General features: G+C 41.8%; 1 protein-coding gene across 1 annotated transcript in view; it reads left to right on the forward strand.

Annotated features, from left to right (window-relative positions):
- Positions 1 to 393: 393 nt before the first annotated feature.
- Positions 394 to 12,418, forward strand: part of Wls (Wnt ligand secretion mediator) — a 104,903-nt gene continuing 92,878 nt past the window's right edge. The window contains exon 1 of the mRNA XM_047518004.1: positions 394 to 749. Coding sequence (XP_047373960.1) covers positions 644 to 749 — 106 coding nt within the window. The 5' untranslated portion in view covers positions 394 to 643. The remainder of the gene's footprint in view (positions 750 to 12,418) is intronic.

Genomic DNA, 12,418 nt, shown 5'->3' on the forward strand with positions numbered 1-12,418 from the left:
TTTTTTCCTAAAGAGAGTTCTAGCAGTTGGCGGTGGGGGTGGGGACCATTTCCTAAAGTCAACGCATAAGTTGAAGGTCTGGGAAGCGTCCGTGGGTGATTTAAATCTCGCACTTCAGGAAAAGGAAACGTGTGAGCGGTTGGTTAAGGGGAACCCATTTAACAACAACAATAACAACAACAATATACCCCCCAAGCTACCAGCCCTTGGCGGGACAGGCTGCAGGCTAGACCCGGGAGAGGGACGTCAGCGCTGGCCAGAGCTCGGATCCACGAACTGGCGGGCAAGGGGTAGTGGAAGAGAGGGAGGTGGAGAGGGAGGGAGGAAGCGCGAGAGGGAGGGAGGAAGAAAGGGAGGGAGGCGGCGTCATGTGATCCGCTTCCCTGCTCCTTTAAGCGTCCACAGGCGGCGGAGCGGCCACAATCACAGCTCCGGGCATTGGGGGAGCCCGATCCGGCTGCGCCGGGGGAATCCGTGCGGGCGCCTTCGGTCCGGGTCCCATCATCGCTGCGCTCTCGCACCCCTGAAGTTTTGCAGTGCCCAGAAAGGAGGCGAGGGAGGAGGGAGTGTGAGAGGGAAGGGAGCAAAAAGCAAACCCTAAAACATTTATTTCAAGGAGAAAAGAAAAAGGGGGGGCGCAAAAATGGCTGGGGCAATTATAGAAAATATGAGCACCAAGAAGCTGTGCATTGTTGGTGGGATTCTGCTTGTGTTCCAAATCATCGCCTTTCTGGTGGGAGGCTTGATTGGTAAGTGCGAGAGCTGCAAACTTTTCCCCCTTTCTCTCTTTTCGGGCCCCTTCCCTCTTTGCCTCTTGGGCTACTTGTTACAGTATCACTGCCTTGCTTCTATGATCTAATTAGTCCGGCTATTGTGCTTAAGAAAGCAGAGCTCCATGGGGCTCTGTGGGGCACAATCCAGTCTAGTGGCTGGAGAAAAGGAGGGGAAAAAGTTTTGGCCTAGTTTCAGTATCCACTTGAAAGGCAGGAGGGGGGTGCGGGGGTGGGAATCTTAAGCATGGCGACGGATCGCGCGAGGAAGCTCCGGGTTACAAAGTTGATTGCTCGCCCCCCCTCGCTTTTTCCCGCGTTCCCCCCTTTTCCTCTCTGTTTCCTTCCAATCGGCTCTGGGAGGGCAACGTAGTCGACTTTATTAGGAACAACAGAAGAGTCGGGGAACTGCGCCCAGCGCAAACCCGGAGCTCAGTTACAAGGCTGAGGTGGTTGCGTGTGTAAATGCATTTGGTTGTCTCAGCTAGTGGGTGAAGACTTGCACTGCGGGCCCCAACGTTTGTGCCCTCGGCTTCCTCGCTGCACCCCCACTCCACCATCCGCGGCGGACTGGTTGGAACCGAGAGCTGGGAGGTGGGATGGGGTCGTAACAATCTTTAGCGGACCCTGCGGGAAGTTGGAGAGGTCCGAGGAGAAAAGCATATCCGAAAAGTTGCTTCTGGCCTCCTGCCCTCTCGGGAATTTCCCCTCCCCCACTTCTTAGAGTCCCGAGATCCGTGAGTCTTGAGCCCGCAGCCCTCCCTTGGCGCCTAGGAGGGCGTCTCGGCTCCCGCCAAGGCTCCCCGCAGGTGACAGCTCCCAACACCGCCCCCCACCCGGCGACGGCGTCCGCCCTGGAGACCTCCGGTGGCGTGCACCTCCTGGACCTGTGGGGCCAAATAGGCTTCCGGGTGAAAAAGATCGTCTCATGCACAGTCCACTCGGAAAAACTCACTTTCTCTCGCTGTCTCTCCATCTCCATCCATCCTCCCGCCTCGTCGCACTCTTGTCCCCTTTCCTCTCAAGACTGGGACATTCCGGCACAAACTTCAGCGCCAACTTTGCAGCAGGCGCGGATGGGAGGTTCTGTCCCCTTACTTCGAGGCTTTGTTAAACTTTGTCTAGTGGAGAGAGTCCACGGAGGGGTTTTCTCTGCGCGTCCCCTTTTCCTGGAGCCCGCGCGTCATGGGCTGCGAGGAACTGCCCCGGGGCGCGGGCGGCCGAGCCGCGAGAGCTGCACTGGCTGCACTGGCTGCACTGGCTGCACTGGACACCTTCAACCGTGTGCGTGGCGTTTTGTCTTCAGACTCGGGTTTGATGAGAACAAATTACCGGGAGTCTGGTACTGTTAATCACTGTAACATCCGAGCTAATTATTTTAAACAAAGGAGAGTGGGAGAAGCTTCACGAGGAGTTAAGTTCCTGGAGGAGCTCTGCCTTTCTGTATGCACGTATCCACAAAGCGGAAAAGGCTCCGAGTTTTCCAAGTCCCTGTATTCTATGTGGGCCAAACAGCGTCGTCTTTTTGTTTCTGAAACCCACTGTCACACCACGCACACATACGCGCACACACGGGTTTGGCTTTTGTGTTCCCAGCTCCTGTTTGGCTTCTTACAATCTCCATGTTTCCCTGTATTGGATTTTTCGAGGCCCTTAATACCTTCTCTGCTGGGAGCTGAAGACAGCCTTCTCTGTGCCCTCACAGTGATTATGCAGCGGTTACAATTACACCTCTTGTCTCCCTTGATGAGCAGTTGCAGTTAGATGCCATTGGATCTTGTGTGATTTCAGTGGCAGACCATAATTAAAATTTCTTGCACCTTGTGCTTTCAGAATTAAATTGGCCTATTATCCCTGTCTGACCTTCATCCTCTTTGAGGTTTTTGCACAAGCAGCGAACCATTACACATAGTTTCCTGGTGTTTGTTGGTGTGCATTTCTTTTTCTTTTTCTAAAGCTGATCTCTTGGGCTTGGAGAGCCCTTTATCCATGTTGTAGGTTTCCTAGGGCACTTTTGAAACTAGTTTGATTTCTGGAATCTCACTACTGGCAAGGAGTGTTTGTTAGGCATTAGAATTACTATGGGACTAGAACAGTTATTTGTTCAAAGCAGGGTTTGTCTGGAGTAAGTAATGCCTAGGATTTTTTTTTCCCATAGAACTTGGTTAGTGACCAGACTGGACAATATCAAAAATGCAGGGGCAGGTCTTAACCATAACCAGATTCCCCTCAATTAATAAACTGCTTTTGTTCTGACTTGCCTTGAAAAAGAAAAATATCTATGTGTAACATGTCTTTGGGAAATTGTTGTAGAAGTTTATTGGTTTGCTTTCCTCCTTCCTCAGTTGCAGAGTCTGTCCCAGTTCTGGTGTCCAGACCAGACAGATTGAATCCAGCCCACATTGATTGGTGTCTTAGCCTTTACTTCTTACTTTTGGGGAGTAATTTCTTTTTGCTCTTAAACAAATCTAGGAACTTGAATATGGTATAAGACCCATGGAAAATGAACATTAACAGAAGGTACGTTTTCCCATTCCATTTGCGTAAACTGGAAGTAGATGAAACCAAGCACAGAACAGAAATTCAGTGAAGTGAACAGTGAAATCAGGAGCTGAAAGAACAGTTTGTAGACTGGAAAGTCAAGGTGAAGTTCAGAAACCATCTCCTGCTCTCCTCGATGAGAAGAGAACTTCACTACTTAATGCCATTGCTACTTAAGGGGTCAGGTGTCCTGGGTGTGGAGTGTTTTTCTAATATATCTGCAGTAGGTCAAATGAGGAAAGAAAATGTCCATTTTGAAATGGTCACAGTATATGTGGCAATTTAGGAAGGGAGGATCTAAACATCAAAGCTCCTGATTGGATTGGAAGGGTACCCCACACTTGTGTACAACACAAAAGTAAACAAACATCATTCCCCAAAGGTAATGACAAGCCCTGAGCCCCAAAGTGACCAGGCAAGTCTATAAATCAATAGACTTGTGTCCTCATTGATAGATAAATGAGTTTAAGGTCTCTTTCGGTTCCAATTGAATTATTCTTTTAGTACTCACAAGAGTTTTATAATATGACATTTGGCCTGAAGTTTGGTGTAGCCTTCTGGAATTGATGGAGAAAACATTATAGCCATAAAAGCAAACATGAGGAATTGAGTTTTGGTTTAGCCAGATTAAATACTCCTTTACTCCAGTGACCTTCTTCCCAAGTTTGTTTGTTTGTCTGTTGCTCTCTTTGTGTGTTAGTTTTTTTTCTTATGCTAATGTCTATGTACTGCTAAACCTTGACAGGATTTTGTAAAAAGGCTCAGAAATCAATATCTTATATGATAGAACTTGGAGTACTTCTAAATTCAATGATCTATATCATGTTTTTTGAAAACTTTGAGCCACTATAAAAGTAGGTATCTCAATGTTTTCTTATGTATTCAGAAGTCTTCTTAAGTGCCTAGTTTCTTTAGGTATTTAGAATTCATTTTAAACTTTAAGAACCCCTGAAGGAAACTAAGATATTTTAAAAGAAATAGCTTAATCTTGATCCTCCTGAAAAATAAGCCTGCAGAAAAGTTTTAAAATAATGTTCCTTTGCTTTCATGTTTGGTGAATTTCGTTCATGGAGAGGCAGCTGCAGGGGTGGTGGAAGGGGGAGGGGAAGGAGACCATGTGCCCTTCAATAAGAGTGCAGCTACTAAAAATCATGAACTTGAATCCCTGGCCCATTATGTGCAATTTTCTCAGCTTCGAATTAGTCCTGTCTGGGGGATATAATGGTTGAAAAAGCAGGTCACTGTTCCCACCTGTTCTAAGACTGTTACGAGTATGAAGATTGGAACTGAATGAATAGAAAATTATTGCATTGTTCCAATAATACCCATGAATCAGAATATTCCAAACAAATATCAAAAAATTGCCAAGTATTATTTCTTTAGGAGGGGGTCACGGTTTCTTTCAAAAGCTCACTTATGTGAGTGGCCTTTTTGGTTGCTTTATAATGCTGAGAATATAATGTATATAACATGTGCATACACACACATGTATAATCACTTTTCTGAAATGGTACACATTTATCTACTTTCAATGATATGGCACATACTGTTATTGTTTAAGTGGAAACTATTGATGGTCTTCATCTGGAAGTTGCAGAATTTTAAGAAATGACATTGCAGTTAATCCAGAATACATGTATTTGCTCCCCAGTATATTTGATTTTGAACTTCTTGCACTTATTTTATTTTACTATTTATCAGTGATGTCATTGTAATACTGTAGTATATAGGTATCTTTTGAGAATTTTGAAAAGCACTAGTTAATTGGCTTTGGGTTGATGTTAGTCCACATTTTTCTTATTTGATTCTGCTATTATTTTATAAAATTTTACATTTGACTAAACCATGCCATTTTTTCTCTTTGGTAACTATTCGAGGTATTTAATGTGGTTTGTGGAAGTACTATGAAAGCTCACAAATTGATCTTTTTAAAAGTGATAATTTTTTACAGTAATCAAAATGACATTATTTGACTTTATAAAAAGCTAATGCATCTGCTTGGCTGCTGCAGTGAAATAATGCTTGTGCTAACAGTCTCAAAGCTCTTTCATCTCTGTGTTCTTTCAGTACTGCCTGTCCAGACTTCTACTGGAACTTTCCCTTTCCCTATAAAAGTGGGAAACATTTCCTTGAGATCATAATATATATGTGTAACTTTGTGAAGTTTTCAAGTTCCCTGCCCAGAACACAGGTATAGACTTAAAGCTTTCCCTGACTGGTTGACATTTTACAATAGCTTGGCCTTTGAATTGAAAACAAAATCAAATAGACTGAGGAAAGAGTCTTACCTTATCTTCCTCAGGTTGTTTCTACAGAGACTTAGGATATGTTGAGATTATGTGAAGGTCCTTTGTTTAAAGCTCAAGGGTACCCACTTCCCTAATATGCAAAGTATTTATTAGGGCCTACTGTGTACTCAGGATAGGTCTGCATGTTGACTGGAGTTAGAAAAGAAGGGCCGTAGAAACTGAGTAAACCAGAAAAGTCATAGGTAGGGAAGAGCCCCTCTTAATCTAAGTTTACCAGCAAAAGATGTCCTTTGATGAAGTATCCCAGAGTAAAGATAATTTCCACTAATTAACTAAGAATTTGAGAACGTATGAAATTAGAAGTTCTGCTAATTATACCATCAAATCATTATGTTAATATGTCATCTTGAAATAAATATATGAATAGAATTATATATATATATATACACAGAAATGTATATGTAGTATTTAACATGTATTGAATATGCACTGTGTGCTGAAATTTGTACAGTATAATCCACAAATAGTGATGTCAAATTGGTATTTTTATACCCATTTTACTATGTGAGTCCAGAAAGATTTAGTAAAATTGCTCAAGACTGCCTAGCTTTGTTAGGGTCCATTTGTGATGGTAAATGGAGTCCAGCTATACAGACTGAAGCAGTACCTCACCAAGGCTAAGGGAGGATGCCTTCTGAGAAGTTGCTAGTCCAACTGATTTCTTACAGGTTCTAACACATCTCCATAATTTTGTGAATCATCTAATTGTCTGAGCAGCCAAGTTCATTAACCTTAAAGTATTTGAGACTTGCTACTTTAAGGAAGATTACTTGACATTATTTTCCCTAGCTAGTGGTTTTAACATGTTTATATAGTTACATAATAAGTCTGGACTATTTCAAAGGAAAAGAAGAGAAGGAATCAACCAAGGCTAGAGAGGGTTTCAGAGGCTCTGGATTGGCCGAGATGGTGGAACAGTTGAGAGGGGAGCCTCTTGCTGAAAACTGAAAATTCCCTTCCCAAAGGACAGTTTTGTTTATGTTCACACCCAAGCACAATAGTGAAGGCATCCCAGACCAGAGGCTCTCAGGAGCAACCTTCTGACACTGTGAATAGGTACATCTTATTCTTTGGAAAAAAATGCAGATAGATTTTCTTCATTGAAAGATTTGAAATTCTCCATTACTTAGAAACTGTAAGAGATCATGGGAGACAAGGAGCATCATGTAATGAAATGGGTCACATCTACTTCACATAGGTCTCATTTCTTCACTGAGGTTTTAGGATGGTGACCTAAATGGACACATGCGCCAGATATGGACAGTTCTCTAAGTACTCAGATGAAGATGGGAGAGGAAAGGAGGATCATGAGACCCTGAAATTCTCAAACCTGAAGGTTGGGAAATGTTTTCTGACTCTTCCTTTTCATAAAAGGATTAGTCTAAAAAGATTGTTAAATTATAGAAAAGAGTAACTTATATAGTTAGATTTCAGAAGAGTTTCCTTAGCTGTGTACTACCACTGCCCCACCCTCACCCAATGACCACATTCCACCCCTAATTGAGTCTTGTTGGGGAGCAGAAGCAGTGGCCGAGTAGATGTCTGACAGGAGCCAGATATTTGACTCACTACCATTTTGATGTTGCTTTGAGGACTTACCGAGTGACTATGGAAAGCTTTTCACATGTGTTGATTCACTTAATCCTTATAACAACCCAGAGAAGCAGTTACAATGACTTTCTGCAATTTTCAGATGAGTCTCAGGTTCATTTAAGGAACTATTCTGAGGTGACAGAGATAGTAAGAGGGCTGACCCAAGCCCCTGATCCTTGATTGAATTCTGAGCCATGCTCTTAAGCCTAATGCTGTTCTGCCCCCATTGTCCCTTCAGTTTCTATGGGAGACAAAGGGGTGAGTGTGATGAAACTGATTCTATACAGATTACATAGAAGATGAAAGCTCAGACTCCCCTTTTTCTGCTCCCACCCTTCCCAGACTGAGCACTCCCATCACTGCGTGATCATTGATCATTGACCTAGTTACTTTCTGAGCAAACAATCTCAGCTCCTAATACTTAATAACCCCCATGCCAGCCAGTGTCAGTGTTGACTAGGGCTTGCAGGCCACGCTGGGGAGGGCTGAACCTGAGAGCATCACAAGCCAGCTCCCCCCAAAAGAAAGTATTACACACAACCAAGGGTGGCTGAGCTTTGAAATAGAAAACTTCTTGAAATGACAAACCCACAGAATGGCCCTTGGCTTTAGCAGACTCATTAGGTCTTCACAGGGCTGTTGAAGAAAACAGAGGGCATTGTGGATGTGGAAGATGAACTGAGGAAAGGAGAAGTAGGGACTCCTTATCAGGGCACAGCTTGGGCCTGGATGTCTAATGGCACTCATTATCCCCAAACTGAGCTAGCATTTCCATCCATCCACTATGCCTATTTATATCCGTCTTTAAGCACATTTCTGCTCCCTATTTCTCCATTCTTTTAGTATTCCTTGGCAAATGATATTTTTTTTTATCACTGGCCCACACAAATTATGGGGCCTTCTTAAAACTTCTGGTTAATTCTCTAGGTTAGCTCAGGGGCTTTACAGATACACATTCCAAGAAAGCAGAGGTTACTGAAAGAAAAGACCAAGTTATTACTTTTGTTTTGGCAAGGCATTGTGATTTTTCTTTAGAAAGAAGGTAATTGGTCTGAAAATAGTTGACTCAGTTTTCTTCAAGTCCTAAATTACACCAAGTTCATGAAAGCTATTTGGAGGCAGTTAACTGTTGCCTTAATTCTGTCTGACCCCTCCCAAAGGGAGAATTCCTGGTTTTGAGACAATGTCATGTGGTGGCTAAGACTCTGCAGGCCAGGTGTAGACTCAGTGATGTCAAATAAGGCACAAACTTCCTGACTTCCTCCCTCAGTGGTGACATGGAAGGAGGAGCCTTCCACCTCATGAAGGGTTGCTGAGGATTAAATATCCCCAGAACTACCCCAAAGGACTTGGCACCTGTTGGTGCCTTGAACAAGGCTGCCAGAGCTGTGATCTCCAAAGCACTTTTCAGTAATACCAGCCACTAAACCACATCTCTCCTCTTTTTTTTTTTCTCTGTCCTTCTCTGCTTTTAGATCATGACATTGTTTGTTATCCATTCTTTTCTTCTTTGAGTCACCACCACTTTATCAAACACCCTAGATTGGTGAATCTATGGAGGAAGACCAAATGGGAATGACCTAAAGCATTACTAAGTCTGGTTTTGAAATTCAGGGAGAGCATCCTGGTTTTCTCATATTAATGTTGATGTTACATCGAAACATCTCATTATAGGTCTTCCAGAAGTGGTGGATATTAATATCATTGCAGGGAACAGGTAAATAACATGAGTCCAAGTTGTTCTCTGAAAGCACGCACACTTAACTTCCAAAAGAATCCCTCCTACTGCATGTTTTGTTACTCTCCATGAGTGCAGCTGTGTGGGTCCACCTATCCGTACGCTTTGGTGGTGTTTGGCCTAAAGAGAAGCTGTGGAGCTTCTCAGTATTAAATTATAAAGATGAAAGGGTCTCTGAGACCATCCTGTTCCATCTCACTTTATCAGGATTCAGAGACCTGGGCAAAAGAAGTAACTCAATTCACAGGATTGGAGGCGAAGCCGGGTTTGGACTCAGTCCTGCTGCCAGCAGTGCTCCAAAGATCATCTCCTTCTGGGTTTCCACCTAGAGGTCATCTGATTTCTGTCTGAGGTTCTCAGACAGTTAATATGCAGAAAATTCCCAACTTGTGCTTCATACAGCTTGATTGACTTTTCTGTTACAGTACTTGAAAATAAAATAGTCTTCTCCCTTTTGTCTTTGTATACTTAGGATACTTAGCTAATCTCTCATGCAGCAATAGAATTATATACAGTGTTACTATATTCTGTGTGGATTTTAAAGGACTCCATGGCATTAAAAAAAGCAAAGCAAAACAGAACACAAATTCTGAATTCCTTCCTTGCTTGCTGAGGGTGTGGTACATTCCCTCCCTCCTGCTTGGGGAAATGTAAATTTGAAACAAAAATAAAATAAAATAATACAAAACTGAGACATGTGGTATGGAAAAAAAATAAAATAAAATAATACAAAACTGAGACATGTGGTATGTAGTATGGCCCTTATATATCCAACCTCTAGCACAGTCCTTGTGTTTGGTTTTAAGACTTTATCAGTCTGCGGCTTCCTTGACTAAAAATTGATGACCGGTTTTTGTTTCTTTGGAAGATATTTTTACAGGCATAATTCTTAAGTTGTGAGTTTCGGGGAAACTTACATAGCCCCATATTTGGGGGATCTGACTTATGTACAAAGGAAACCAAAAAATCCCTCTCCTTTTTCTCTGCCCTTTCTTCACTCTGAAGGTAACTGCAAATAGAAAACTCATATCCGCCAAAGTAGGGTTTAAAACACTGAGGGCCCCAGCCATTGCAACTGACAAGTACATTTATGTGATTTGAGAGGTACAAGTTTTATACTGTAAACCACTGCCCCCCCCCCATTTCTTTTTGTTGAAATTCAACAGTCACAAAGCTCTATGTTCTTTTGCATGTCTAATTTAGCTGGAATGAAATCTTGGCTTTCAAGTCTCTTCAGCATGCTTGCCTTCAGGTGATCATAACCAAAATGTTGGGTTCCATGTTTTATTAAATCCAGCCCTCTCAAAGCAGTTTGGACCATTTTGAGGTCTGGTTCCTTTTACTTTGGTTCTTATATGTTTTATCTGCTCTCATTTAGGCTGTAACTCACCCCAGAGTGGAATGCCTTCAATGTGGGAAAGACACATCCCCACATTCTTTTCTCTGTTCTCTTGAGCTAGTACTGACTTGTGTGAACCAGGCTGCTGCATTAGCTAGCCCCTGCCTGCCTGGGTTAAAGAAGTGGTAGATAAGGTTTTTGCTGAGGCTTTGAACAGACTACACCAGGGGCCTTGTTGTCACATCTCTACTGAGAAAGATTTTTCTGGTGGTGGGGGACTTGGCTGTGACAGGCACCTGTGAGACCCTCAAATTCACAGGGGGATCCTCCCCCCTGATTTCACAGTATTTTTAGGTTCATGAAACTGCCAGTGTTAAATCCCTGGCTCCATTTTTTGAACACGCCTCAACAGAACAGAGTTTCACTGTATGAGAACATGGTAGCTGATGAAAGAGGAGAAAAAAAAAAATCCTCAAAAAACTGGATAAACAATTTGTAGATTTGTTTTCAACTAAAAGGACACTAAGTTTATCTTTTAATTAGCATTTGTTTCTTTTTATTTTACAATTATCGAAGGAGTTTCTGTCATTAACTTCTTCCTGCCCTACCCACTTGTTAAAAAAGGAAAAGAAAGAGAAAATGTGGTTTGGAGCAGGATTGTTGGGATTTTAACAAAGCCAGATTTAGTATGTATGTAAGATAGTTTTTGTTTTTTTCTTTTTCTTTTTTTCCTGGATTAGGACATGGACAGGGTATTTTTGTATCAGCTCTGTTTAGGTACATTATAAACTCTTCCCACAAAGCAGGATGGTTACAGCAGTTTTGATAAGTACCTGTTGATGACTTAGGCATATTATAGAATTCCTAGGAAATAGTCACTCTACCAAACAGCAAAGTGTTAGCTGAAGGTTTTCCCTAGGATGGTTTTTGTTCATTGAAAAACTTACTAATCCCTCCATTCAAAGTGATCAGATCTCTAACTCAGGAATGTCATTTTATCAATGGTAGTAATCCTATTTGTCTATTGTTATCAGACTTGCTTTGTAACCTAGACAAACCTTTTATATGCAGGAACCTCAGATTCTCCATCTAAAAAAATCTGTTCCACAGGGAGCTTGTGGGATTTAATTGAGAAAAAAACTCAGGTACTTCATATGTGCCTGCTCACAGGTGTTAGAGCAGTCAATGTAGAAGAGCCACTTCCCTGAATTAGAAGTTGCCACTAAGTAACTTTTTAATATCTATGTTAATATATAGTTTTGAGTCATTCTGTGTTTTTTAGATCCATCACAGATTATTTCTGCTTCTTAATGGATTAGATAAAAATAGAAATCTGGCCATCCTGCTTGATGACCTTCCTATTGGCATGATCTATGCAAACCAATAGTCCAAGAAGCATGCCATTCACATATTTGGTGAATTGAAGTGATTAATTTACTTTTTCCTTTATTTAGTGGTTATTTTCACAGAAATGAACTTGAATTTTAAACTTTTGCCTTTTTAAAATTCTAAGTCAGTGTTCATGGCTCTTTAGAGCCTAGAAAACCCATGATAGCAAGATTTTTTAAAAAGATTATCACTCACTGTGTGGAAGAGATCTGTTCCATCTCTGCTTCCTGCAAAGTGATTCCCAGTTGTTCCTCTATTTAACATTATGAAATTGGAGTCATTATCCACTGGGGAAATTTTTTTCCTTCTAGACATATAATACATGACAAAGACCTTTGAAAGTCAAACTTTGAGGAAAAACTGATGATCTTTTGCTTGTAAAATATTAACTGTTGAAACATTACCTAGAGATTTAGTGCTGTATGAGAAATGTCAAACAAAAAATAATGATGAAAATCTAACCTCTATAAAACTATAAGCTACATGAGAACAAGGATTTTTTATTTTTTATTTTTTATTTTTTTTGCAGTGCTGGGGATTGAACCCAGGGCCTTGGGCTATATCCCCAGTCCCGAACAAGGATGGTTTAATGTACTCACCTGTATCTGGAGTTGTTACCCCAGACTCGTGCAGTATAGCTAAGCAGTAATATTTGTTGGAGAAAAGCATAGATAAATGCCTTGCATTTTGGACCTTTCACAGAGGTAGTTAAATGCTTCAACTTCAAGGTCAACTCTAA

Source organism: Sciurus carolinensis, chromosome 1 (genome assembly GCF_902686445.1).
Source record: "Sciurus carolinensis chromosome 1, mSciCar1.2, whole genome shotgun sequence".
NCBI classification, from domain to species: Eukaryota; Metazoa; Chordata; class Mammalia; order Rodentia; family Sciuridae; genus Sciurus; species Sciurus carolinensis.